General features: G+C 58.9%; 1 protein-coding gene across 2 annotated transcripts; it reads left to right on the top strand.

Annotated features, from left to right (window-relative positions):
• Positions 1-108: 108 nt before the first annotated feature.
• EPHA2 (EPH receptor A2) lies at positions 109-27,236 on the top strand. Of its 2 annotated transcripts, XM_037498460.2 has the most exons (17): positions 109-190; positions 4,465-4,532; positions 6,181-6,850; positions 15,188-15,343; positions 15,436-15,768; positions 16,580-16,695; positions 17,114-17,267; positions 17,709-17,808; positions 18,306-18,361; positions 18,609-18,734; positions 18,825-19,010; positions 19,193-19,254; positions 19,332-19,541; positions 19,732-19,881; positions 20,623-20,816; positions 21,680-21,835; positions 26,235-27,236. In XM_037498460.2, the coding sequence occupies exons 1-17, from the start codon at positions 109-111 to the stop codon at positions 26,338-26,340; spliced, it is 2,925 nt and encodes a 974-aa protein (XP_037354357.1). In that variant the 3' UTR covers positions 26,341-27,236. The 2 variants fall into 2 exon arrangements, with proteins under 2 accessions (XP_037354357.1, XP_037354358.1); XM_037498461.2 differs by lacking the exon at positions 109-190 and having other exon boundaries at positions 4,500-4,532; positions 19,329-19,541.
• The last annotated feature ends 433 nt before the right edge of the window (positions 27,237-27,669 follow it).

Genomic DNA, 27,669 nt, shown 5'->3' with positions numbered 1-27,669 from the left:
CTTCCATTAAGGACTTGGGGCAGGAGGGAGCCGGCGGCGCGCGGGCAGCGGCGGGAGCCGGGCGTGGGGCGCGCGGGGCCGGGCGCGGAGGACCGGGCGGAGCGCGGCATGGAGCGGGGGGCGCCGGGCGCCTGCCTCGCGCTGCTGTGGGGCTGGGTGCTGGCCGCGGCGGCCGCGCAGGGCAAGGAAGGTGAGTGCGCGCTCGGCGGGCGCCCCGGCCCGAGGCGGCCGGGGGCGGGACCCCTGCGTCCCCGGAGCCCGCGGGTCTCGACGCGCGCAACTTTGGAAACCGACCCGGCGCCTTCCAGCCCCGCGCGCTGGGGCCGGCAGGGCGCGCCGGGGCCCCCGGGAAGAGCCGAGACCCCATCCGGGCGCTTGGGAACTCTGGGCACCGCGGGGCTGCGGCCCGCGAGCTCGGGGCTCCGCGGCCGCCGAGAGGGGACGCGGCGCCGGCCACGCGGTTGTGGACCCGCCGGGGGCTGCAGGATCGAGTCCCGCCGGGGCGTTCGGGGGTCCCTTGGAGACGGGGGTGTCCAGTGGGGATTTTCCGCGAGTTTAGCTTCTTGGTGACGGAATTCACCGGCCCGCTTGCTCCGATTGTGCGGGAAAGGCATTTCAGGGGAGGGGGTTCTTCGATGGAGGGGTGGCCCCCGGGAAGACCTGCTGCCCCCTGAGATTTTCTCCGCGCCCCGGAGGAAAGCGCTGGGGGAGGCTCGGGGCAGCCTGCCCGCACCAGCTTTCCCTCCCTTCCCGAGCCGCGCTCCCAGGTTGGGGGACAAGCTGGCGGCCGCGCGTGAGGACAGGAAGGCCCCGAGTTTAGCGTTCTGAGCAAGGGGTGACTCAGGACAGGGAAATGCGGCAGGTGGGGGCGCGGCCTCCCAAGGTGTGGAGTCGTCACCCCGGGGCCACCGGAGTCCGGGCACCCGGGGGTGGGGGCCTGAATCACACGCCCCCGCGCCGGCGACTCCTGGGAGTCGCTCTGGGCCAGGGGCCCCGAGTTTGCCTTGGGGTGGGCGGGGGTGAGGACGGGGGCTCCAGCCCCTCGCCCAGGCCGGCTCCGGTTTCCAGCAGAGAGAATAAGTTTTCGCTGGCGGGTCAGAGCGATGTTTCCGCAGGCTCCGCCAGGGGAAGTGCAGAGGAAACCCGGCCCGGCGAGAAGTTTCCTTGAGTCTTGCCTCCTTTTTCCACCTCCCAAACGGGGGTTGGAGGTTTTTCTCTTTCAAGCTGGGAGGCCAAGAGGCCGGCGCTGGAGCTTTTGGGAGTGCAAGTGGGGGTGGCATCCTGCTCGGGCCCCGGATCAATCAGATAGGGCCCCGGGGCCCAACTCGCCAGGGCAGTGGGTGGCAGGGATTTGTGCGCCCCTCAGCAACCTCCCCTGCCCAGCTTTCTGTCCTCCCCCTTCCTAGGGGCTGTGTTTGGAGAGCAGGGGAGAGACAGCTGGAATCAGTACAGGCCTTTCTCCAAGGCTGCCCATGGGGGCTGGGGATTAGGCAGGACTGACACTGCTGGGAGGTTGCTTTGCTGCCTGCAAGCCTGGAGCCTCTTGGCGCCCCCATGTTGATCACTCCCAGCTTAGATGCATAGTCCCACCTCCCTCTCCCACCCCCACCGCGGCGCGAGGAAGGATGGGGTGTGTATAGGAGAGTCCTGGGATGGGGGAACATTTTCGCTTAGGCTGTAAGAGTCCCTGGAAGTGACTCTCTGGGGAGGGGGGTGCCTGTGGGGCCGGGAGGTGATGGCCCAGCTGGCAGCTGCTGGTTTGTTATGTTCTTCAGGATTCAGGCTGGATGTGGTGGAACCTCCTGGGGGGGAGGAGATGAGCAGAGAGGACACGGTGCCCCTTCCACCCTGAGCCCAGGCTGCTGTCCCCTCTCTGTGGAGCCTGCGGGCTTCTCAGCAGCTACTGAATCTGCCCCTTTACAAACCTGGAAAACCAGGGAGGCGCAAGACCTCACCAGCCAGGGCCCTTTGCATAGCGCAGGTCAGATCTGAGCATCTGGCTTCTTGGCTGCTGGGGCCCAGGCCCTGCACTGTGGTTTCATGGTGGATTTTCCTGAGCAGAGAGAATAGCTGGGCAGGGGTGCAGGGGGACAGGGGCTGCCGGCCCGAGTTGGCTGACTGCGCTCAGGGCGCCTGTAAAGTCCCCAGCTTGATTCTCATTTGCCCTCCGTTCCCTTCCCCTTGTCCATCATTTCACTCCCAGAGTCCCCTGCTGCCCCTGCCTGGAGGAATAGCTTAGTGCTGGTTACAGAGGGATGGGGGAGCTGGGAGGTGTCTAGGGGAGCAGTACTGCATTTCCAGAGGGCGGGCGAGGGTGCCGTTTCCAGTGGGACTTCAGGCAGAGAAGACTTTCCTGGGGCTGGGGGAGGGTCACAGGCCCCTGATGAGCCCTGCTCTATCAGGCCCCTCAGTGAAACCTCAGGGGGCAGCTGAGGGACTCCCAGGCCCCAACCCCTTCCCGGGAAACAAGAGCCTGAGTCCCTGGAAGGGCTGAGGGAAAGAACCGCACCCCACTCCCAGGCGGGGCAGAGGGCCTGGCTGGGCTCCTGTTCCTGGTGATCGGTTCTAGGGAATTTCCCTGGGAGGGGGCTGTGGCTGGAAGCCCCTGGGGGAGCCTCCTTCCTGTGCGAAGGCTTCTTTTCTTCTCAGATTGAGCCTGTTGATACTTCTAGCCGGGGCTTGGGGCTGGAAAGGGAGTGTGCTCTGGTAGAGGGGGGTGGGGGACCCTCCCTGCCAGGTTAACCCCTCAGAGCCTGGGAGCCAGGAGCCCCACCCTCAGAGGGCTTGGGTGGCCTTTCCTGCTGCCCCCCCCCCAGGAATGTGTGTGCAGAACTTTGAGGACCACTCCCCATTGACCTCCTACCCACTCAGCTGCAGTCAAGAACCCCTAGGTTCCTTCCTGTGGAGCTGGAACGTTCCATAGGCTAGCAGGGTTAGTGAATTTTCCAAGCCTGGGCCCTGGGCATGCCCCAACAAGTCCCTGCGCCCGCCCCTACCCACTCCCACGGCTGCCCTCCCCTCTCCCCCAAACTTGGGGCCCTTGCCACATCGGATTTCCTCCTCCCTGTCTGGCCCAGCGGACCCTTCCTAGAGAGAGATCTGGCACAGGGCAGGGTCAGGTGGCTGCCTCACACCCAGCCCCACGCAGGACGTTCTAACCTCCGGAAAGCGACTCCTCTCCACTCCTCACTCCTCTCGGCCCCTGGGCCTGCCCCCACCTCTAAATCAAACGCATCTCTGCTCCCTGCCTGCCCAGAGTTCATCCACCCATAGATCCTTCTTCCAGGGCCTGGTCCCGAGGAATGCTGTACCTCCGGGAGGAGGCCCCAGAGTTCAAAGGAAGCAAGTACTTGGTCTTGCTCTTTCTGCCTTAGGACTTTACCCTGTGAATCCAGGGAGACATCCAGAGGTACCATGCCTCAGTTTCCCCAGCCTGTTTCCCCTCCCTAGGAATGGTGGCACCTCTTGGCAGCTACCTGAGCTTTGGAAATGGAGGAGGGGCGGTACCAGGGTCTTGGGTCTCAACTGCAGCCGCTGAGCCCGCCAGGGAGCCAGGGGCCGGCAGTGGGAAGTACCAACAGCCAGGCTAGATGTTAGGGAAGCCCCTGGCAGGGAAGCTCCTGGATCTTCCCCCCAGGCTCAGATGCCCTCTCCAAAGTATGGTTCTGGCACTGGTCCCTCTGAGCCTGGAAAGTCCCCCTCAGGGTTTCCATCCTTGGCACCCCTAGTGGGGCAGTGGCCTTGTGAGTGACTTTCCCAGGGAGGGGACCCGGCCAGCTGTGTGTACCCTTGGGCCCCTCCTAGAGGCCCTTATGGGTTCAGGGCTTTAAGCCTGTGCTGTGGCTTTCATGGTGGGAAGATCAGTTTCCAGACACCCCCTGGGGTAACCCTCTCCCCCTGAAGCTGTTCCCTGTTCCCGTCTGTTCCGAGCTATCTTCTTGGAGTACCCTGAGACACGTGTGTCCATACGTGAGCTGCATGTGTGTGCTGTGTGGTCTGGGCGGGATTGGGGGTGATTGGCACTGGAGGGGTGTAGCAGGAGCAGTCATGAGTGCCCCCAAGGCCCACATGCCAGTGAGCACTGCTGAGGGGCCGGTTCCTGAAAGCAGATGTGCTGGAGTGGTATCACTTAACAGCCCTGTCTGCCCGATCTGTCCAGCTGCCATTGCCCCGCTGGGCTGAGCTGAGCTGCCTTGTTCTGCCCAGCTGGGGGCCACAGGGTGGGTGTGTGTTTGTGACTGGGGCCGGGGCTTGGGAGACTGGGCCCTAGTCCCACTCCAGCCTGCCTCGTGGTCGTGACCATCCTTTCTCTGTGCCTCTGTTTCCCTGTTTGTCAAGGGATGGTCACTCAGATATGGTGACCTGTGATCGTGGGCTCTTTCTCCAAAGGATGGAGAAGCCACCACGGTCTGACTCCTGGATGTACCCCAAGCTCAGTCTCTCCCCATCTTCTGTCTCTTTCAGTTGTGCTGTTGGACTTTGCTGCTGCTAAAGGGGAACTCGGCTGGCTCACGAGCCCGTATGGCAAAGGGGTAAGACTTCAGGGTCGGGGGGACAGGAGGATGGGGCCCGGCCTGGATCAAACAGCTCAGTCAGGGTTCAGACTCTGGGGCCAGCTTCTCAGGTGCAGAGTCACCGTCCGAGGCTGGCGAGGCCTAGAAGGTAGGAAACGTCCTAAGAGGAGGAAAGAGTTGAACCCCTTGGTTCCCTCCATCCACCTCTTGGAAGGACAGGGGTGAACTTTGAGGCCTTCAGCCCAGGAAGTAGTGGGGCATTTGGGGGGCCTGGGGGAAGAGAAGAACAGTAGTTCCCAGGGCCCTACGACCCTGGGAACTAAATCAAGTTTCTTCCTGCTGGACCCCTCTCCTGCTCCTGCAGCTGTTGCTTCCCCTTCCTGCTGGAAGCTGACTTTGGCCTCCTCCCCACCCGTTTCCTCCGCTCTGCTGTGCCCTCTGTGACCTGGACTGGTGGCACAGCACTGGGGTCCTTTCCCCAATTGTGTATAACTTTCATGTGGTCTTGGGGAAAATATTGCTGCACTCTGGGCCTCAGTTTCCCCCTTTGTACAATGGACCCTTGCAGAGTTTGTTCAGGGGCCTTGAACTGATGACAGGGATGTCTCCAGGGTGCTGCTCGGGCCAGGTGTGTGTGTCAGGTGTCTATTCCTGGTCATCTTAGCCCCCAGGAGGCCTGGGGGGTAGCTGTGAGCGGATTTCCAGGATCCTGGAATGTCCAGCTGGGATGGGAATGGGGTGGGGGGGTGGGGAACACAGGTCATCTGAGGCCCAACCCAGTCATCTGAGGCCCAAGGGCATTTGAGGCATTAGCCTGTGTCACACAGTGCAATTCAGGTCTCTTTCCTTGGCCCCTCTGCTTTCATCTATTCATTCAACAAATCCTTTCCTGAGCACCTGCTCCATTCAGGTAGGCCCTAGGGTTACAGAAATGAATTAGATACAGTCCTTGCCCAGAGGAGCTCAGAATCTAGTGTGGAAACTAGATGTAGGTGTTTCCACACAGGTACTGTGATACAGGGGACTTGAACACGATGGGAGCCAGTGAGGGACACTTGACCCAATCTTTGTCCAAACTAGGGAGTCTTCCTGGAGGAGGCTGAGCTGTGTTTTCAGGTGGCAGGAATGCATATTTATCTGTTTCAACGATAAGATCTAAATGATGAGGGAACCTCCATTGTTTCTGACTTAATCCTTTGCCCTGCCACTACCTCGCGTCTTCACACATACACATACCGTGAAGAATAACAGTAACAATAACAATGGTGATGTTATCAGCGGCCTTGTGTGCCACGCGATGTGCTCAGAGTTTTGTAGACATTCTGTCATTTATACTCCTCATAGCAATTCTCTGAGGTAGCCGTTACCCCATGTACAGGTGGGGATCTTAAGACTCGGAGAACTTAAATGAGGTCACACAGAAACCCCAGCTCAGTCTCTTATGGAAGTTCAGCACCCCAACATTGGGATCAGACACACTGGGGAGATCCCATCCAGGCTTAGCTCCATCTAGCACATGAAGGTGACTTGAAGCTCTTCCCTGGGCCTCAGTTTCCTTCCCTGTACAATGAGAGTATTAAGCATCTCCCCAGTGCCCAGCTGTGCCTCTGGCTCAGTTTCCCCTTCCCCAGCGCCTCCCACACTAACCTGTCGGCTCTATGCGCAGTGGGACCTGATGCAAAACATCATGGACGACATGCCCATCTACATGTACTCTGTGTGCAACGTGGTGGCTGGTGACCAGGACAACTGGCTCCGCACCAATTGGGTGTACCGTGGCGAGGCCGAGCGCATCTTCATTGAGCTCAAGTTCACCGTGCGTGACTGCAACAGCTTCCCCGGCGGCGCCAGCTCCTGCAAGGAGACCTTCAACCTCTACTATGCCGAGTCCGACGTGGACTATGGCACCAACTTCCAGAAGCGCCATTTCACCAAGATCGACACCATCGCGCCGGACGAGATCACGGTCAGCAGTGACTTCGAGGCGCGCCACGTGAAGCTGAACGTGGAGGAGCGCTCCGTGGGGCCGCTCAGCCGCAAGGGCTTCTACCTGGCCTTCCAGGACATTGGCGCCTGCGTGGCGCTGCTGTCCGTCCGCGTCTACTACAAGAAGTGCCCCGAGCTGCTGCAGGGTCTGGCCCGCTTCCCCGAGACCATCGCGGGCTCCGATGCGCCCTCCTTGGCCACTGTGGCTGGCACCTGCGTGGACCATGCGGTGGTGCCCCCTGGGGGTGAAGAGCCCCGCATGCACTGCGCAGTGGACGGCGAGTGGCTGGTGCGCATTGGTCAGTGTCTGTGCCAGGAAGGCTACGAGAAGGTGGAGGATGCCTGCCAGGGTGAGTGACCGTGGTGGGCGACCAAAAGTGGGGGTACTGGGATGGGAGGCCGCCTCCGGGTTCTAGTCTGGGCTCTGGAACTCTGGGATCCTGGCAAGGTCAGCTCTGCTCCTATACGCAGTCATTCTGTTATGACTTAGGGCCTTCCTGGGCTCAGGAATCACTGGATTCCATGACTTAGGGCCTTCCTGGGCTCAGGAATCACTGGATTCCACTGCGAAAGAATATATTGGATTGTCGAAAAAGTCTTGATGTCATTTTTTCTATGTTTTCAAGCAAAAAGGTGTCACGACTTTGCCGACAACCCAAACGTAGGAATACTACAAGGGAGGCCTCCAGGACAAGAGGGCCTGGGTTCAGCCCACCTCTACATTTAGCTGTGTGACTTTCAGCCAGTTCCTTGACCTCTCTGGGTCTGCATTTCCTCATCTATAAAATGAAGGCAAACATAGTGCCATCTTGTAGGCTTGTTGTGATAATCAGATGACTTAATACTCATAAAGTGCTTAGGTCAGTGCCTGACACATACTGCTTTTAAGTGTGGTTGTTATTTTTGATTCATCCCACCAGTGTATCTTGAGTCTCCACTTTATCCCAGCACCGTGGACCCACGGCCGGGCGGTAGTTTCATTCCTCTTAACTCACTGTGTGACCGTTGGCAAGTGACGTCACTTCTCTGGTTATGTGGCTCCTCTTCTGCACCCAGGATGAGGGAATTGGTCAAGGATTCCCTCCCTGGCTGCCCATCAGACTCACTGGGGGAACTTTTGAAAAGTATTGACATTGAGGGAAAAGGTGGAAGGGAGGGGCAGGCTCTACTTTACCAGAGCCTCAGACCCATCAGTGGGAGACGCACCGATGCAAGGCCAGATTGAGGGTCACTTAAATCAGGCTGTCTGGGAATGGGGCCTGGGCACTAATGAACGTACATTGGGTGGCTCAGCTTAACAGGGCCTGTGACAGCGGAAATCTCTACAACTTGGGCTTTTTTTCAATGGTTGAATTTTCTGGAAAAGGCTGTGGGCATTTGTGGAATGCAGGCCGACCTTTGGAAGGCCAGCTCATCCCCTCTCTCTGGGAGTTTCTCTGCTGAGATAAGTGGGACGTTGAGAAATTGGGACTTCGGTCCCTGCCATTGTACATGACTCCTGTGTGATCACAGGTAGATGTTTCCCATCTCTGGCTTCAGGCTTCCTATCAGTACAAGTTCAACTATACCAGCAGACTTTATTCATGGTGTTTTGCCATGAATCCTGCACGCCATGAAGGAGGCTGAGGTGTTGGGGGAGTCTGATGGACACTACTGACCTCTCAAAACAAGTCCTCAGAGCCTTGCTTGACACAGTCTGCAGACCCCTGAATGAAAACTTCCCTAAGGCCCTTTCTGGCCATAAACCTGTAGATGGTTTTTGCTCTGAGTTTTCCCGTCATCACCTTTCCTCTCAGCTCTTCTCTGCTGAGTGAGCCCCCTTTTCCAGGCGGCCCCTGCTTTAGGTCACCCCAAGTGCACACTCCCAGGTTCAGACAATGACTGCAGGGTGGGAGGGGGCCCAAACAGCCCAGTAGGTCCGGCAGCTCCTCCCACATGACATCCTCGCAGAAGAATGCGGGGGTGGGGGTGAGGGGCAGCTGAAAACTTTCCACAGGCTGGTGATTCAGACCCTGCAGAGATAAGTGGATGGTTGGGGTTGGGGGGTGTCCCTCCAGGAAGGGGGGTAGCCTTCACCTCCTCTCGGAGGTCAGGGTTCTGGCAGCTTTGTGAAGAACTAGCAGACCAGTAGGGAGGACTGGCTTCGCCAGTGGGACCCTCTCAATTGCCAGCCTCCTGTGCCCTGGTTTTCCTTCCTTGGGCACCCCTGGTCCCCCCACCGGCTCCAGTTCCCTCCAGTGTGGCTTAAGGGTCCTCTGAATGACTGGGAGCACCCAGCCTGGCCACTTTTTATTCTAATACTCTCCTCCCAGCAGCCCCTGACCGCGATGTCAATGGCGAAAATGCCGGTGTCCAGTAGAGAGGCCTCTCCAAGGACAGGGGTACCCTTGCTGGACCCACACCTGTGATCAGTCCCACTTTGCCAACAGGGTCCTGAGTCTTAGGAATGCCCAGAGACTTGCCTGGAGTCACTCAGCTAAGATGTGGCCGCTTCGGGATTTGAATCCACTTTGGGATTTGAATCTGGTGATGCTGTGGTGTGGGGGCCAGAGGAAGTGTCAGGAAATGGGGCGGGAAGTGACCAGTTCCTTTGGAATCCCTGACTCAGCTCCTGGCCCTGGGACAGGCTCTCTGGGCAGCCCTGGGGTGGCAGGTCCTGGTGCAGGAGGTGGGGGGGGGGGTGGTCATTACCAAGTGCATTGAGGGGGCATGGAGGGAGGCCTAGGGTCTGCACGCCTGCCTGACCCTCCACGGGACCCTTCCCCGGGGCGTCCATTGATGAACACCGAGGGGGCGTTGGTACCCCAAGGTCGTCCAGTACCTGATCCAGGTTATCCTTAGAGTTCATTTCACCTTGGGCTCTTTCCCTGGGAAGCCTGATGCCAGGAAAGAGTTAAATGGCGGCAGAAAAGAGGCACCTCTCAGGTGCTGTGTTCGGACAGGTGGGCACACTGCCCAGGTGAGCTCTCATGAGCTATGTCAGGAATGAGCCAGCTTCACTCCAGCCCTCCCTCCTGCCCCACCCTCCCACCCCCAGCTCTGCCAGGGGACAGCGGAGTCACTCAGGCCAACCATCATCTCCCCCAGGGTGGCTTTGTCTCCCTGCTCCTCTCCGCTTCCTGTGCTGGCATCAGCAGCTGAGCTGGCGGGGCCCAGTTGGCGCCTGGACCACAGGGATTGCCGGCCAGGTGAGCAGGTGGCCAGCGTCTTTGGTCTGAGGCTCAGCCTAGCAGCTGGGAGGCCGGAGCTGGAGGTGGGGGCGGTGGGGCGTCAGGAATTCTCCCCTTGGAGCCTCACCGCCCTCTGGGCCCAGCACCCCCATGAATGGCTCCTCTCCACTCTGGTTTCTCTGGGGATGCTCCGTTCTTGGCACCTGCTGAGCATTTATTTTATTTTATTAAGATTTATTTATTTATGCATACAAGAACTGGAGTGCAGACCAGAGGTGCAGGGGGGTGAGAGGATTCACCAGAGACAGAGTGGGGAGCAGAACAGGCAGATCTACTAAAACACACTGATGAGGAAAGCAGCGGGCGAGACAGGAGAGGTCCACTGCACCATATGGGTCAGCTCCCAGGCAGGCTGGGGACTCGAACTCATGCAGCTGTGGCTGGCAACAGCTTGACAGCGCTGCGCCACCAGGGAGGCCCAAGCATTTATTTTATAAGAAGCTCCACTTCAGTCTTCACAGACACCCAGGGAGGCTAAGGACTGTCCATTTTACAGATGAGGAAACGGAGGCCTGGAGAGAACAAACCGTGACCAGTGACCAGTGAAGCTGGGGCCTGGCACAGGGTTGGCATGTACCCTCCTGCTCCTGCCACGTGTCCTTCCACTGATAAGCTGAATGAACCTCAAGACCCCGCTCCGGGCCTCGTTTCTTCTACCTTTAAAATGAGCAGGCTGGACTCTCGCTGACCTAGTGGCCCAGGTTTACCTGCGGAGACTTTCTGCTGTGACTTAGTCAGAGAACATGGATTGTTCTGGCAAACTGTTGACCCAGTGGCCTCTCCCTGTGTGACAAGGCCCGGCTCTAGCCAAGGGGCCATAGCTGAAGGGGTGGGCAGCCCTGGGCAGGGGGTGGCTCTGTTTGGGATAGCCCTGGGTCCTGGCTGGACTATTGAGGAGCCCCGCTTTGTCTGGGTACAGCCCATCCCTGGGCTGGGGGCTCTGGGAGCTGTTGGCTGTGACCTTCAGGCTTGTCCCCTCTGGGGACTGCGGCGTTTCCTGGGGCCGGCAGGGGAGGGGCTGTGGGTAGCAGCACCCCTCCCACCCCTCCCAGCCAGTCCTACCCTTAGCTCACACTGGGGGCCCTGGCAGCCCTTCCTCCCACCCCGTCTCCCTCCCAGGAGGTGAGTGTGTCCCAAGAACGGAAGGAAGGAGAGCAAACAGAAGATAAAAGGCTGGTAGGGAGAGAGAGCGGATGGCGGGGAGACCAGGCAGGGAGGCAGCGGCAGGGAGGCGGGAGCCTGGGGTGGGGGGAACTGTGCTTATCTTGGGCTTGGTGGAGGAATGTGCCCCAAGATAATTCCCCAGGGTGTGTGTGAAAGGGGCAAGGTGCTGGCTGCCTTTGGGCCCTAGGGACACCTCTGCGGCTGAGGGAGGACAGTGCCTACTGGGGAGCCAGAAGCTTCTGGGGCCTGGAGTTATCAGTTCCCTTCATTTGCTGGGTCAATAACTTCCAGGTTGGTGTTTGCTGCCTGTTAGGGTGAGAGACAAAGTCCAGGTCCCGTCCTTGTCCTTGGGCTGAGGGAGCGCGTGGTCTCCAGCCCGGCGGACTTGGGAGGTTGTGGCCTTAGGTGAATTGCCACCTCGACCTCTTGACCAGATGACCTCGCCACCACAGGCCTGGGAGGTGGCTGGGCCTGGGGAGGGGCTCGGCCGGGGGTTGGATTTGGGCCATGCCAGCGGGCGTCTGTCCCTGAGTCACCCCACGCTGCCACCTTAGGGGCGGGCTTCAGGAACTGGAAAAACCGGGGTACAGCCCCGGGTGCAGCCACCGTGCCCCAGTTCCCCTGCTTAGAGTGGGCTGGGCCTGCCCGGCAACCGGGGCCAAAGTTCTCCACATTTGTGCCAAAGTCAAGCTCCTGTGCCAGGCAGGTGGGGGCATCCAGGTCACAGGGTCTCCCCGGGCACTGAAACCACGCTCAGCTCTGGGGCACGTGGGTCACGAGCCATTCCCTGACTCATTCACTCACTCATTCATTCACTCCTCCATCGTTCAACAGCAGCTACGACCTATGACATGCGAAGCTCTGCTGGGCCGGGGGACACAGATAAATCACACGCACTCCTGCTGCCCAGGAGCTGCCAGCCTAGTAGAGGATCCTCTCAGGTGCAGAAATAATTTCAAATGGAGCAGGAAAGCCAGGCTCTGAACTCCCCTGGAGCAGAAAGGGTGTTTATCTAACTCACCATCGGATCTCAGGGCCCAGCATTGTGCCAGACACGTAGGAAGTGCTCGATTAATGTTTGGTAAACAGAAGATTGAGTAATAGATGCCCTAATGGGACACCAGGGGTCATCAGCTGGGCAGTCTTGGAGGACTGCATAGAGGAGCTCTAGCTGGGTGTTGAAGGGTGCATAGGAGTTAGCTGGCTGAGGGACAGTGGGGTATTGTGTGTGTGTGTGGGGGGGGGTGTTGAGTGTGTGTGGGGCCCTGGTATGTGAGCCCTGTCCCCTCTTACCTGCCCCAAATGCCAGGAAATCCAGCCAGACAGAGCCAGGGAAACAGGGGCTTGTTGGTGTCTGCTCTCAAGCTCTGGGACCCCCAGACACACTGGCGGGGGTACCCCTTGGGCTCTGTGTTGGAGGAGGGGGCAGCACATTCCCGTCAGGCAAGCACATGCCCTGTTGATGCAGCCGCCCCAATGTATTATCTGGCACGTCCGCAGCGGAAATCTCTCCAAATTCCCTCTTTCCTGCCGGCAGCAGGCGGGCCACCCCCGGGCTCTGGGGCCAAAGAATGGAACCCGGCTCTTCCCCCACTTCCTCCTCTTGGCACAGGGCTGGGGGGCTCTGGAGTCCCACGGGGCGGGGCCTCGTGGGGGATTGCAGGTGACTACACTTGTGTCCCCTCCAGCCTGAGAACCTGGGCTGGGAAGGTGCATTGTGGTTCAGGGTCCCCTGAGCACCCCAACTCCATGGGCCTGGGACCACCTGGAGCCAGCACTTACCCAGGGCGTAGGCCCCTGGCAGACAAGTCAGGACATTTGGAGGCATTGAAATCCCAGGATAAACACGGCCCCGCTTTCTGGAGGCTCATTTTTACTGGACAATTTGGGGGCGGAGAGAGCTATTTTTGTTTTGAAACAGCGCTGTTTGGGAGAAGAAGGCAAAATACACATCTATTTCTTAATGTAATAGACATGAAAGACCTTAGGGGCTGAGGGGGGCCACTTTGGGGGCGCTACCCCCTCTGGTCCCCTTAGCACCTCGGTGTGGTTCCGCTCCTTTCTCCCCATAGAGCACACATGTACCCAGTTTGCGAAGCCTGTGTTGGGGGTGCCACACACAGATCCCAGGGGCCCTGAAATTAGTCTTGGGGTTCTCTGGCTGTTGATGTAGGCAGGGCACCATCTCTTCTCTCTTGGGGTTTGTTTCAGAATGTTGCTCTTCGCTTGGCTCCAAAGTGGGGAGTTCATGGAAAGGGAGAGCGGCATGAAGTCAGGGCACCCCGGGTCAGGAGGAGCTTGGAGGGAGACCTTGGACAAGTGGTTTTCCCCTCTCGCCACTGTCTTCTCACCCCCAAAATGGAATGAACGATGGCATTGCCCAAGCATGACGGGCTTGCTGTGGGGCTAAGTGAATGTCAAGGGCTTGGCCCGGGAGCTTCACGTGGCCACAGCCTACCGGGTGGTCAGCGTTTGCAAGAGGGCTGCCGGCTCTGCAGAGCGGGAGGGCACACTCCCCTTCTCTGCCCCCAATGCCCGGCGCTGTCAGGGCTGGGCTGAGGTTCTGGTGTGTCTGGCATGGCAGCGTGGAACAGGGCCCATGAGGGCTCGAGAGACGGCGCTGTTGTGGCTGCTGGACCCCGGCAGGGCGAGGGCTGGGCTCCTGATGGCAGCAAAAGGCGGAGAGGCAGGCTGGCCCTGCATTCGGAGTCACTGACAGGAAGTCACCGTCCAAGACCTGAAGGAACTGGGAGTCCTTTGAATCCTGTCCTCTGACTCCCAGCTGCCCTGTGCACACAGGGGACTGGGCACTGAGGGAGACTGTCCAAGCACTTTTTTTGAGTGTCTTTATTCCTGACATCAGACCTGACTCTGTAGCCCTCAGGACAAGGCCCTGGCTCCTTGGCCTGGCAGTGAAGGCCTTGCTCTGTCCCCGAAGACCTTGCAGTCTTACTGCTGTCTGCTCCCCCTATTTGTACCATAAAGCCACACACACTCTCTGTGTTAGCCTGGCTCTTTCTCACCCCAGCTCCTCCCAAGGTTCTGTCCTGCTGAACTCCCTCTCAGCCTCTAAGCCCCAACTGCAGTATCCCCTCTGACTCCTCCGGGCCATGTCCAGGGTTCTCTCTCCCCCTTAGCCTCTGGCCCACCTCATTACTGTCGACATTATCACAAGCTCCTGCTCCATGAGTTTAGGGGCTTTGTCTTCCCTCGGGGTCCATGCCTGATGAGGGTTAGTGAGTGACTGATGAACGTGGCACTGAGCTTGGAGGTGGCTCAGGACTCTCTCCACAGAATAAGCTGAAGACTGGGTGGTAACTGTAAGGCTGTGGGAGGGATCCTTAGGGTGACCCCCATCCCACTCTGCCCTGGGCAGCTTACATGGAGGGACCTGTGTCTGGGCAGCTTCCTGCCTGTGGGGCCAGGAAGGGGCTTGGGGCAGGAGGTGAATAGGGTGGTGGGAGGAAGAAGCCTCCGGAGTCAGGTGCCTGAGCCCTTAGCCTGCCTGGCCGGGACAGGACCTGTCACCGGGGAGGAGGAAGAGCCGCTTCCTGACTGCCCTTGTAGTGGCGGAAATGACTTGGTCCAACAAGCAGATCCAGAGAAAAGACTGGGGGCCTGACCTTTCCTGCTTCCTGGTCGGCCAGCCCCGGAATGGGAAGGCTTTCAGGTCCTGGGGTGAGGGGACACCCGCTGGGTGGCATCCTGAGCTGATGGGTCTGGCTGATGGGTCGGGTGGTACTGATAGTCAGTCAACAAACATAATTGGTGAAGAAGTTACAGCCCTCGTGGGGACCTGACAACCTGGTCTGCATGGGTTAAAGGAGACAGTTAGTGGCAGCGGGCTGAGCCAGATGAGCCAGGTGTGAGGTGGACTTCTTAGGAAACTGGAAGGCGACTTGAACGCCATCCCACTCTGCCCTGGGCAGCTTACATGGAGGGACCTGTGTCTGGGCAGCTTCCTGCCTGTGGGGCCAGGAAGGGGCTTGGGGCAGGAGGTGAATAGGGTGGTGGGAGGAAGAAGCCTCCGGAGTCAGGTGCCTTGGAAACTTGAACGCCAGGCTCAGGGGTGTGGAGTTTCTTGGGAAAGCCGGGGGGCAGTGATGCAAGCTTTGGAGGCACTTCCTGGTGCCCGGTGTTGGTGCAAGCTTTGCATTTTCTCATCACGAGATACTTTACTGATGAGAAAAGCAGGGCCATAGAGGTTTAGCCACTTGCCTGGGGTCCCTGTGACGGGCGGAAGTCGCTTGGGCTAGGCCTGGCTGAACTGACGTCTGCCCCTGTTTCCACCAGCTTGCTCGCCTGGATTCTTCAAGTCCGAGGTGTCCGAGAGCCCCTGCTTGGAGTGCCCTGCACACACCCTGCCGTCCTCCGAGGGGGCCACCCACTGCGAGTGCGAGGAAGGCTACTTCCGGGCAGCATCGGACCCACTGTCCACGCCCTGCACCCGTGAGTCTCGCAGGGGATCTGGGAGGCTGTGGTGGGTGGTCAGCAGGTCCAGGGTAATCAGATGCAAGGTCTGCCCTCTGCCCTCTGCACAGGCCCACCCTCTGCCCCGCACTACCTTACGGCCGTGGGCATGGGCGCCAAAGTGGAGCTGCGCTGGACACCCCCCCAGGACAACGGGGGCCGCGAGGACATCACTTACAGCGTCAGCTGTGAACAGTGCTGGCCGGAGTCCGGCGAGTGTGGGCCCTGCGAGGCCAGCGTGCGCTACTCGGAGCCGCCGCACGGGCTCACCCGCACCAGCGTGACCGTCAGCGACCTGGAGCCGCACATGAACTACACCTTTGTCGTGGAGGCCCGCAACGGCGTCTCAGACCTGGTGACCAGCCGCAGCTTCCGCACGGCCAGCGTCAGCATCAACCAGACAGGTGAGGGTCTGAGACCCAGGAGGCAGGTGGAGAGGGGGTGACTGTGCCCTTGGGACCTGCCCAGGTGGGGCTTCTTGAGGATGGCCACTCTGGCTCAGCAGTGTTCAGAGGGAGGCGGCAGCCGGTGGTTTAAAGCAGTCTGGGACCTCTCTGGTTAAGCACTGCACTATGAAGCAATCCTCAGCTTCTGCAGCACGAGTTCAATCCCCGACCTGCCAGGGAGAAACCACATGGTGAGGCAGACCTCTCCTGTCTCACCCGCTGCTCCCCTCAGCAGTGTATTTCAGTCAATCTGCCTGTTCTGCTCCCCACTCTGTCTCTGGTGAATCCTTTCACTCCCCGCATCTCTGGCCTGTACCCCCAGCTCTTGTATGCATAAATAAATCTTAAAAAAATAAAATAAAGCAGTTTCTGGAGTCACTCCCGGCTCCGTGACCTTGGACAAGTTACTCAACCTCTCTGAGCCTCTGTTTCCTCACTTATAAAATGGGGATAATAATAGGGCTATTGAGAGGATTTAATAGAACATTATATATAAGACTCTTAGTGCCAGGGCCATGGGAAGGATATAGCAAGACTCAACTGTTGCTTTATTTTTGTTATTTATGCATAAATACGTGCAGGACCCCTCTGCTGTGTCTGCCATTGCTACAACTGGGAGCTCTGTGCTCCAAAGCTGAAAGTTTAGAATCCGGGGTTAGGATCCAAAAATGTCTGGGCTATGGGTGGACTGGGCCTGGGTGTACTTGATCCCCCAGCCTGAACTTCCAGGCGAGTTCTCATTTCCATCCCCCACCTTCTGCCTGCCCAGAGCCCCCTAAGGTGAGGCTGGATGGCCGCAGCACCAGCTCGCTGAGCGTGTCCTGGAGCATCCCCCAACCACAGCAGAGCCGTGTCTGGAAGTATGAAGTCACCTACCGCAAGAAGGTAACCAAGGGGGTTCCGGGCTGATCCCCTGAGCTGTGAGCAGAGAGCCGGCCAGGCTATGCTCACTACACTGTGCATAGCCATTAGAAGAAGCTCCTCTGCAGATGGGGAAACTGAGGTCTGGGGGCGCGCCTCTCCCAGATCAGCACAGCAGAGACTTGTGAGAGAGAAGGAGCCGTGTTTGGGACTGGGGAACAGGGTCAGGTCTTGGGGATCAGGCAGGCCTGGGTGGCATCCTGCTCAGACATCTGTTGACTGTGACCTTGAGCTTGTCCTCTCCAAGCCTCAGTTTCCTCCTCTATAAGAAGATCACGGAGTTTGCCAACGTAGGTGAGCCACCTGGCTAAGCTGGGCTGGCTCCGCTCTGCTGGACTGAGAGCGCCCAGCCCCGCCTCACTGTCGGTTCCTCCACCTGCAGGGCGACTCCAACAGCTACAATGTGCGCCGGACCGAGGGCTTCTCCGTGACGCTGGACGACCTGGCTCCGGACACCACTTACCTGGTCCAGGTGCAGGCGCTGACGCAGGAGGGCCAAGGTGCTGGCAGCAAGGTGCATGAGTTCCAGACGCTGTGTGAGTTGGGGCTCAGGGCGTGGGCCAGGCCAGGGTCCTCACAGGGAGCAGCTGGGGTCTCCTGGGAGAAGAAATGCCCTGCTCCTGGGCAGCCAGGGCCAGGCAGCCTTCCCCTAAGCTCGGGAAGGGGACAGAATAGAGCGCTGGGGGTGGAGGACCAGGGATGAGCATTCAGAGCAGTGTTGTAAGGCTCCGGCTTGGGTGGTTCCGGTTCCAATCCTGCATCATGGAGAAAGCTGAAGTCCACGCTGCCGGGAGTACCTGCTGTGTGCCGGGGAAGCCCCTCCCTTACCATCTAGGAAATGGAAGTAAATGTCCCTTTGGACCCTTGCAAGCAAAGCACCCAACATGTGTCTTTGGTCCCTAAGGTGGACCTTGGGTGCAACAGGCAGTGTTGGGGTGCGGGGGGCTCCCTCGTCATCAGCTGCTCTCCCCCAACAGCCACGGAAGGATCTAGCAACATGGCGGTGATTGGCGGTGTGGCCGTCGGCCTGCTCCTGCTGCTGGCGCTGGCGGGAGTTGGTATCTTCATCCATCGCAGGTTCGTGGGCACCCGGGCTCCCTGAGCTTTAGGTGGGATGCAGAGGCCCAGGAATCTCAGTTTCCTGCCTGAAAAATGGAGCTCTAGGAATCTAATCCCTGTCCCTTCCTCCGCCCGGGGGTTGCAAAGATGCACTAAGCTGTAAAGTCCTGAGCAGCCTGGGGGGGTCGGACATGGCGGTCATTATCTTCGCTCTGGTTGTTAGTGGTGTCCGCACTTCCTCTGGCCGTGCAGGCAGGAAGCGCTGGGAGCCATAATGAGGAAAGCTCTCGTTACAGTCACTTCAGAGGCCACTATGGGGTGCAGGTGCTGAGGGGGGAGCCGTGCTTGCTAATTTCCTTTCTGCCTCTCCCCTGGCCTTCCCTGCATGCACCCTCTGCCTGACGCAGCAGAGCACTGAGCTTGCCAGACACCACTTAGGACCAGAGTAGGTGAGGAGGTCCTGGCCAAGAGGCGCTGACCTCCCTGTGGGCTTGGTCTCCTTGGGGTTCTTTCAGGAGGAGGAGCCTCCGCGCCCGCCAGTCCTCAGAGGATGTTTACTTCTCCAAGTCAGGTGAGATGCAGCCCCCCTCCATGTCCAGCCCCCTCCCCCCTCCCCATGAGCCTCATGTGGCAGCCGTGGGGATAGCTGGGGCACCCTAGGGCTCTGGGGGTGGAACCCACAGCTTCCTCAGGCAGCTCTAAGGGGCTGACCACTACCTGGCCTAAGTTCCCTGAGGTCCCCGGTCATGACACCACCGGGGCACCCCCGGGACACCCTCCCTCAGCTGTGGGTGACCCTCCTCTCCCTCCCCTTCCAGAACAACTGAAGCCCCTGAAGACTTATGTGGACCCACACACGTATGAGGATCCCAACCAGGCTGTGCTCAAGTTCACCACCGAGATCCACCCATCCTGCGTCACGCGGCAGAAAGTGATCGGAGCAGGTGAGGTTGGCATCTGTGCCGAGGGGCGGGGACAAGGTGGGAGCACATGCACCCGGCTGACTGGGGCGTTCCCCTCCATTGCTGCTGCAGGAGAGTTTGGGGAGGTGTACAAGGGGACACTGAAGGCGTCGGGGAAGAAGGAGGTACCCGTGGCCATCAAGACGCTGAAAGCTGGCTACACAGAGAAGCAGCGGGTGGACTTCCTGAGCGAGGCCAGCATCATGGGCCAGTTCAGCCACCATAACATCATCCGCCTGGAGGGCGTCGTCTCCAAATGTGAGGCTTGGCCAGAGGTGGGGGAGAGCCTCAGGGGCCTGATCTACATGGGAGAGGGGTTGCCCACCGGGGTCCCCAAACAGGGTCTCTACCCGTAGCTGCACCCACCTGTCCCCCTCATACACCTGTGCTACCTCCTCCAACTCTGGCTGACCCCTCACCCCTGTGCCCGCCCCCTGCAGACAAGCCCATGATGATCATCACCGAGTACATGGAGAACGGGGCCCTGGACAAGTTCCTTCGGGTAAGGCTGTGGGCTGGGCTTGGGGGTGCCCCGGTGGGCCCGCGGCCGGCTGGTGGCTGAGGGCTGTGCTCCAGCAGGAGAATGATGGCGAGTTCAGCGTCCTGCAGCTGGTGGGCATGCTGCGGGGCATCGCGGCTGGCATGAAGTACCTGGCCAACATGAACTACGTCCACCGTGACCTGGCCGCCCGCAACATCCTGGTCAACAGCAACCTGGTCTGCAAGGTGTCTGACTTCGGCCTGTCCCGAGTGCTGGAGGACGACCCCGAGGCCACCTACACCACCAGCGTGAGTGCCTGGGGGGCTGTCGTCACGGGGCTGAAGGGCCAGAGGGTGAAGCAGCCTTCACCCGGCTCCAGGGTCTTCTTACCTGTGCACCTGAAGTGTGGACCTCAGGAGCACCCGTAGGGAACAGGATGGGACCTGCCTGGCTGTCCTGGGGCAGCCAGAGTGGTAACTGGGCCTGGGTCCCCTGCAGGGTGGCAAGATCCCCATCCGCTGGACGGCCCCAGAGGCCATTTCCTACCGCAAGTTCACCTCAGCCAGTGATGTGTGGAGCTATGGCATCGTCATGTGGGAGGTGATGACATATGGTGAGCGGCCCTACTGGGAGCTGTCGAACCACGAGGTAGGTCTCCTCCTTCCCCTTCCCATCTGGACTTGAACTCAAACCCTTTCCTCATTCCCAAACCCCAGGGGTAGAGAAGTGTTGGGGGGACCAATCTTCATTAAGTACAGCCATGCATTGGTTCAGCAAAGTCATTCTCTTTTCCAGGAAATGCTTATTGAGGGCCTACTATGTGCCAGGCTTGTCCTGGGTTCTATACCCATTCCCTGCTTATAGTCAGTGGAGGGCAAGGAAACTAGGTGTGTGTGCGTGCATATGCTCACGTGTGCATGTGTAGGGATGCATTTTCATGTGTGCACATGTGTGTGCTCACGTGCCTGGTGCCTCACAAGCCTGAGACCTGGAAGGCTTCCCTGAGGAGGTCACATCTTAGCTGAGGCACAGTAAGGTAGCCAGGTGAGGACAGGAAGGGAAAAGTGCTCCAGCCCAAAGGGGCAGCAGACAAAGACACCCCCAGGCCAGAGGAGACTGCCTACAGGGCACACTGCATGGCTCTTGCCTGGGGTGCCCTGCGGGGGAGCCGGGTCCCCTTTCCCTGGAACTCTGGAGGCAACCCTTTAGCACTCACTCCTTGTGCAGCTCTGAATGTTGGGCTCATCTGTTTCTGAGGTACCTCTTCCCTCCACTGCCCTCCTCTGCATAGTGGGGCTCCCCAAGGAGCCTGCCCAGGTCGGGGTGGTAAAGACTGCTCCAGACCTCCATGGCTGCTGCCTGGCACCCCTGACCATCCTGCCCCGCCAGGTGATGAAAGCCATAAACGACGGCTTCCGGCTCCCCACGCCCATGGACTGCCCCTCGGCCATCTACCAGCTCATGATGCAGTGCTGGCAGCAGGAGCGGGCCCGCCGCCCCAAGTTTGCCGACATCGTCAGCATCCTGGACAAGCTCATCCGGGCTCCCGACTCCCTCAAGACCCTGGCTGACTTTGACCCTCGGTGAGTTCTACACGCCTGTCCCTGGCAGCCCCCACTTTTCCTACTGAGCCACCTCGGCGTGGTGGCCAGCCAGGGGGTCATGGGCCAGGGACTCTGCTTAGCCTGGACTAACCGAAGCACTCGTACACAGGGCAAGTGTGCCAGGCCTGGAGCTCCGCGCTTAACATGTTTTAACTCATTGGAACAACTTCCCAGATGGGTCCTGTAATTATCTCCCCTTTCTGTAAATGAGGAAACTGAGACACAGGGCAATTAAGTATCTTACGTGCTGGCATTTGGCCAGACCGGGACTGTGGCTCCAGGGACCTGAATCTCAAGATTTTGTTATTTTGTGGTTGTTTTGTTTTGTTTTGTTTTGAAGATTTTTATTTATTTAAAAAAAAAAAGATTTTTATTTATGCATACAGAACTGGGGTACAGGCCAGAGGTGCAGGGGGTGAGAGAGTTCACCAGAGACAGAGTGGGGAACAGAACAGATGGATCTACTGAAACACACTGCTGAGGGGAGCAGTGGGTGAGACAGGAGAGGTCTGCTGAGCCATGTGGGTTGCTCCCTGGCTGGGGATCGAACTCGTGCTGCAGAGGCTGTGGATAGCATCATAGTGCTGTGCTTAACCCCTTGCACCACCAGGGAAGCCCTATTTTGTGGTTTTGGTGTGATGTTGTCAGTGGGAGCCGAGGGGGGCAGCACAAGTGTCCCACATGTGCCAGCTCTCTCCCTGACATGGCTTCCCCCTTGCCTGGATGAGGAAACTGAGGCACAGGGCTGCTGGGTGCCTTGCCAGGTTGGGCGGCACCTGGCCGGGAGCCATGGGAGACGGGGTGCTGCTGCACCTCACCTCGGGTGCTGGTTCCTGTTGCAGGGTGTCCATCCGGCTGCCCAGCACCAGCGGCTCAGAGGGGGTGCCCTTCCGCACGGTGTCCGAGTGGCTCGAGTCCATCAAGATGCAGCAGTACACGGAGCACTTCCTGGCCGCCGGCTACACCGCCGTGGAGAAGGTGGTGCAGATGACCAATGAGTGAGTGCTTCCGCCGCGCCCGTGCCGCCTCGGGGCCCTCTGCCCCCCACCCATCCGCTCCTCTCTCCACCCGCCAGCACCCCCTCCTTTCTCTTTCTCGCTCCTCTTTTGGGGAGTCTTCGCAGGAAGGGCAGAACCAGGCCGGCAGCCAGCAATTCTGCGCACCCGCTCTTGGCTCCGTCCTCTTCCTGCGTCTTTTTTCCAGAGTGGGAAAATAATAGCAATTGTAATAATAACAGTGGCCCTTATCAACCCTTATCAAGGCTGGACTCTGTGCCCGCTCTGGCTGGAGGCCGCAGGATAACAGCAGGTGGGCCTGTCGATATTCCTACCAGACGGACAGGTAGGAAATAGGAAATAGTGCAGAGAAGGGCACGGACTTGCCCAGGGTCCCGTGGCCATTAGGGGCAGAGGCGGAGTCCAGCCCTGGCCAGTGAGGGTCCAGAGCTCGGACTGTAGAGGCGGAGAAACTGAGGCTCAGAGAGGTTTCTTTGGGACGCACAGCTCATAGCTGGGAATCTGGGCAAGAAAAAGCTTCCCCTTACAGCCATCTCCTGACTCCACACCTAATAAGATTACTAAGATGCTATTATTTCATCCCCACTGAACAAAGGGGGGTTCAGAGGCTGAGAGGTCGCACACCTTGCCTGAGGTCATTCCGCCCCTTAAGGCTCATCTTCCTTTCCAGGATGGAGAAGAAATGAGCAGAGCCTTTGGGCCTGAGCAAGGGCTGTGCATGGGCTCAGAGACCCTCCCGGGGACCTCCTCGTGGCTGACCTTCAGCCCGGCCCTCAGGCCTGGAGAGAAGTGCGGGTTACACTGTCCCCGGGGAGGGGCCCTTTGTCAGGCTGCCCCGAGAGAGCTGTCCTCTCCTCCCCAGCACCAGGGACCTTTCCCGGCATGGCCTTGAAAACATTGTCCTCTTAGCCTTTTGTGCCTCTAAAAATAGCTTTAGGTCCTGATGTCCCAGCATGTCCAGGGTCCAAGGTCACGGCAGGCATGGGCCCTTAGGGCTGGGAGATTTTGGGAATCCCATAGAAGAGACGATCCAGTCTCCCACGGTTCTGGGTCCCGGAAGTGCTGGGATTTGGGTTTGTGTATGAACATTCTGGAAAATGCTCAGCTGGGCTTTTGACCTGCTGGTTCGACCTCCCAGAACCAGACCATGAGCTGTCGCAGGGACAAGCGGGGACAAGTGGGAGTCAGGCAGGGACAGAGCTGACCTGAGGGCGAGGCATGCAGAGGAGACGGGTCCCGTGAGATGGAGTCCCAGTATCGGGGTCTGCTGTCAGCTCTGTGTCCAAGTTCCAGGTCTGTACTCTAACAGGGGGCCCCTGGCCAAATTAGGCTTCATCTTTGCGCCTTGGATTGCAGGTGGCACACCTCACACACAGCAGGGACTGAGGTCAGGCCCCTCCTCTCCCACCGTCCCTTCCTTTCCACCCGCAGCCCGTGCACAAAGGCCAGGGTTCCTGGGTTCCTTCCCTTTCCCTGGGAACCTGGAACACCCCTCTTTGCACCTTCGGGGGCTCCCACCCAGGACAGTGCAGCTTCTCGTTAGGGCGACCCGAGGTGGGGGCCGAGAAGTGCTTACAGGAAACACATGTTCTTGGAAGTGTCCCGAAATAGCCCGGGGTGCTCCTCGGCCAATTCCTTTCCCACGAGCAGGGACAGGACGGTCTTGGATGGATGGATGTGAGTGTGTGTGTGTGTTGTGTTTTGAAACGGCCTAGATAAAGGCAGGAAGTCATTCCACACTCCCTCCTCCTCCACCAGCCCGGGGGTGCGCCTGGGCCACACACCAGGGCTCCAGCTCCTCTCACTGACTCTTCAAATAAATGTAGTAAGTGGGAATCTCAATGCAGTTTATCAACCTGAAGGCCGAGTCTGAGTGCGCCCTGGGCCCCAGCAGGAGGTGCTGAGAATTCAGCCCTTTTTTGCTGCAATGGGGACTTCGGCTCTACCATCCTGCCCCACCCCCTTGGCCTCCCTGCTTCCTGAACCTTCCTGGACCCCAGGGGCCGGCTGCTCGCTCACTCCCGTGATCCACAGAGCCATCCTTTCTCAACCTGAACATTCCCCGCTGTGTTATTTTGGAGTCGCCTGACCTTCTAGCTGGACTAGTGGTTCTCGATGTTTTTTGAGAGGTTGATTTAAGTCATGGATGTCTCACCCCAGAAAAATGCCCAGTCCAGCCAAAGGCCCTTCCAGGGTCGGAGGCTTTTGCAGAGGGCATGCTGTGAGGGGTGTGGGGGCAGCCTGATGGGACTTGTGATCTCCACAAGGCCTCTGCCCAGGCTTGATGTGAATGGGATGTTTGCTGAGTGAATGCTTGATCAGACACTGAGTCTCCAGGAGCCATTTCACACTCCCCTCTCCTGGCACACAATAGGTGTGCTCCTAGAGGTGTTGCCTTTGAATCTCCCAGGACCAGGGCTCAGAAGAAAGGTGGCCTCAGTCAGGTGTCCCCCATGAAGAGAGAAGGTGGGGGTGATGGCCCTGGGTCCCTGATGGGGAAACTGAGGCTGGGGTAGGCACATGCTTGGTATGGTGTGCCATAGGCCACAGGCATTGGTTGCTCTGTGGTTAGGAAATGAGGCAGGGAGTTTTGGGGACTTTGTGTTGAAAGAGAAAGGGGCTGGGGCAGGTGGCTCAGGAGCACGTCATCAAAGCCTCCCATTTCACATATAAAGAAACTGAGGCCAGAATATAGGCATGGCCAGCCCCACCCAAGGCTTTGATGGAATCCAGGATTAGGATTTGACCTCTTGCCTCCCAGCCCAGGACTTTGGCCTTCCAGACGGGCTTCAAAACCCACCTCAGCTTCCACCCTGTCAGCTTAACCGCGTTGGCTCGGAGAGGACCTCGAGGTGGCCTGGGCAGTGGCTCAGTCTCCACTAAAACATCCGCTCATTCATTCAACAGACACATCCAGAGGACCTTCTGTCCAGGCCTCTCCTGGAACCTGAGAGGGGGAGTGGGAGGGGACAGGTCCCAGACGTTGCCCTCCCAGGGCCACATAACTCGCTGGTTCTTAACCCAGACATCAGGGTCTTCTGACAAAATGCAGACTCCTCACCCCACCTTCAGAAAGTCAAGGCCAAGGATTCTGGAGTTGGGTCCAGGATCCTGCTTTTTTTAGTAAGTTCCTCCTCCCCCGGGGGGTCTGAGTGCTTATCTGAGAGACATGCTGGAGGATCTACAGGGCTGGGGGAAGACACCCCAATGGGCACCGGGGGTAGGCTAGGAAGTTCTCCCAGCTGTCCGACTCCTGGCCTTCCTGCTGCAGGGAGCGGCTGGCTGCCTCCTGGAGGCCCCTGAGCTGCCCTCCCCACGCACCGGGTCTGCCCTGCCCTGCCTAGCCCTCTGTGAGGACTCCGGAGCCTGTGGGAAAGTCATGTCTCCAGAATTGTAACTAGGAGCGCGCACCATATAATTAGCTCCATTTACAGCCAGGAGACGGCCCATAAAAACCTGGGTGTTTTCATGCGTTTGGGCTGGTGGGTGAGGACGGTGGAGGAGAAAACTCCCAGAGTGAGCAATAAACGTCCTGCTCCAGGGCTCCCGGCAGCATAAGTGGTTTTATGAGGGGCTGGAGCTGCACGGAAGGGGCAGGCAGGGAGGGCCGTGGGCGCCACCTCCCCCTTGGCCACCGGCTCCCGGGGTCTCCTGCCCTCCAGATGGGCACTGTTATCCCACTTTACAGGTGAGGAAGTTGAAGTTCCTAAAGGAAAACACCTGCCTCAGGTGACCTGATCAGACCACGTGCGAGCCCCGTGCGAGCCCCTCCCACTAAGCGGAGCTTCAGCCCCCCATGGCCCCTCAGCAAGTGTTTCCTGAGTCTTGCTATTTGCAGTGGAACTTGGAGGGGGTGAGGGTGAAATAAGGCCATACCTGGGGAGACCCTGGGGGCTTTGAGCCACACCAAGGCTTTGACCTTCGTGCTTGGGGGCCTGCGGGTGGCATCTGCACTGCCTGGAAACCAGGCCTCGGCTGGGGACTTCAGGGACAGATTGGGGTGGGGGAGGGGCGTTTGCTCACAGCTGGTCAGAGCCCCAGCTCTTCCACCAACTTGCTGTGTGACTTTGGGCAAATTATCTTACCTCTCTGAGCCTCAGGTTTCTAATCTTCCGAGTGGGGTGTCAAGAGCACCTGCTTCCAGATGGTCGTGCTGATTCCATTCAGTTGGCACGCCTGTGGTGTTCCTGCCTTTGTAGATGGGCCCTCTTGGCAGTTTTAGGATGTGGTCCTCTAGGCTTCTTCCTAAGCGGAACTCTCTCACCCCGAAGGTCCCTGGGGATCCCCCTCATTCTCACGTCTCCCCACCTCCATTTCCCTCCCCCAGCTACCCCTCTCCCTCACTGACCCCTGACTCTCCTATGTCCCTCTCCACCCGCAGAGACATTAAGAGGATTGGGGTGCGGCTGCCCGGCCACCAGAAACGCATCGCCTACAGCCTGCTGGGACTCAAGGACCAGGTGAACACAGTGGGGATCCCCATCTGAGCCCCGACAGGGTCTCGCACCTGCCTCGGCCAAGAATACTTGAAGAAACAATGGGCCACCCCGCTGGCTCCGCGCTGGGCTGCCAGGGACCTTATTTATTTCTAGTTTTCTTATCGATGTCACCCTGAGGCCTCTGCTGGGGGCTCTTGACTGACCCCTAGGCCTGAACTGAGATGCTCAGGGACCCTGGGCTGGGGGGCCCCCTCACCCATCTTGGACAGACAGCCAAGCACTTAGCAGGCGAAGCCATGTTCCCAGCACCCCCCAGGGCAGGAGCCCTGCCACAGCCTCTGGACTTACACGGACATCTCCAAACTGTGCCCCGCTTCACCTTCTTGGGGGAGGAGAGCCTGTGGCCATGTGAACAGGGTACCTCAAGCCCCCCCACTCACCATCAGCAGATACTCAGTCAACTCAGCGGGGGGCTCTTGAACTGACACAAGGCCTGAATGGAGATGCTCAGGGACCCCGGGCTGGGGTCCCCACAGTGGTGCCCTCCAGTGCCTTCCTCCAACCCCAGGCCCTATCCTCAGTCCCGCGGGCCAAACTCTTGCTTCTCCCGGGCCCTCACAGGATGCTTGGTTGTGTTGAGCTTTTAAAAGTATATATATTTTGTATTTTATGGAGAGAATGTGTGTGTGGCAGGGGCCCGGCGAGGGCTGGGACAGAAGACGGCCTGTACAGACATTCCCGGGCTGGGGCCGGTGCTGGCGGGACCCCTGCTGTCCCCAGTCCACCCAGCCCACCCTTTAGATAAGATTCTCTTCTCTGTCAGTGTTAATGACTTTGTTGTTGGGTTAATTTTTTTTTTTTTGGACCTTAATTTATTATTATTTTTTTTATATTTATTGTTAGGCAATGACTTATTTCTGTTCTGGAATAAAGTTTCAGATGGTTCAAAGTGATCTTGGTCTGGAGTCTCTGAGGCATGGTGGGTCGGTCGGAGAGGCCTTGTGTGTCGGAAGTGGGGTGTTTAAACAGCTTCTTGCGCAAGCCACCGCTGTCGTGTAAACCAGGAGCGGGGGTGGGTGGGAGGTGGGCAGAGGGCCAGAGAGCAGGCCCTGCCGAGCCCGGCCTCCATGCCAACGGGCCTCTGTCACCTTTGATCTCCGGGCCTCTGGAGGGCTGGCAGGCAGGACAGGGAGAGGGCCCGTCGCTGTCCTCCCACACGTCTCTCTGGAGCTGTTGAAATAGATGTTTCGACCCTCCGTGGATGGCTCAGAGATTCACCAAAGCTTTCCACAAGTGATGGCTTGTTGGAGCCTCAGTATCCTGAATTTTGTGGGCGGCCCCACTTTACAGGAGAGGAGCACTGAGGCTGGGCACGAT

This window comes from Talpa occidentalis, unplaced genomic scaffold (assembly GCF_014898055.3).
Source record: "Talpa occidentalis isolate TD23 unplaced genomic scaffold, MPIMG_talOcc4v2.1 talOcc4.9, whole genome shotgun sequence".
In the NCBI taxonomy this organism is placed as follows: Eukaryota; Metazoa; Chordata; class Mammalia; order Eulipotyphla; family Talpidae; genus Talpa; species Talpa occidentalis.
This window is presented reverse-complemented; position numbering and strand designations above follow the sequence as displayed.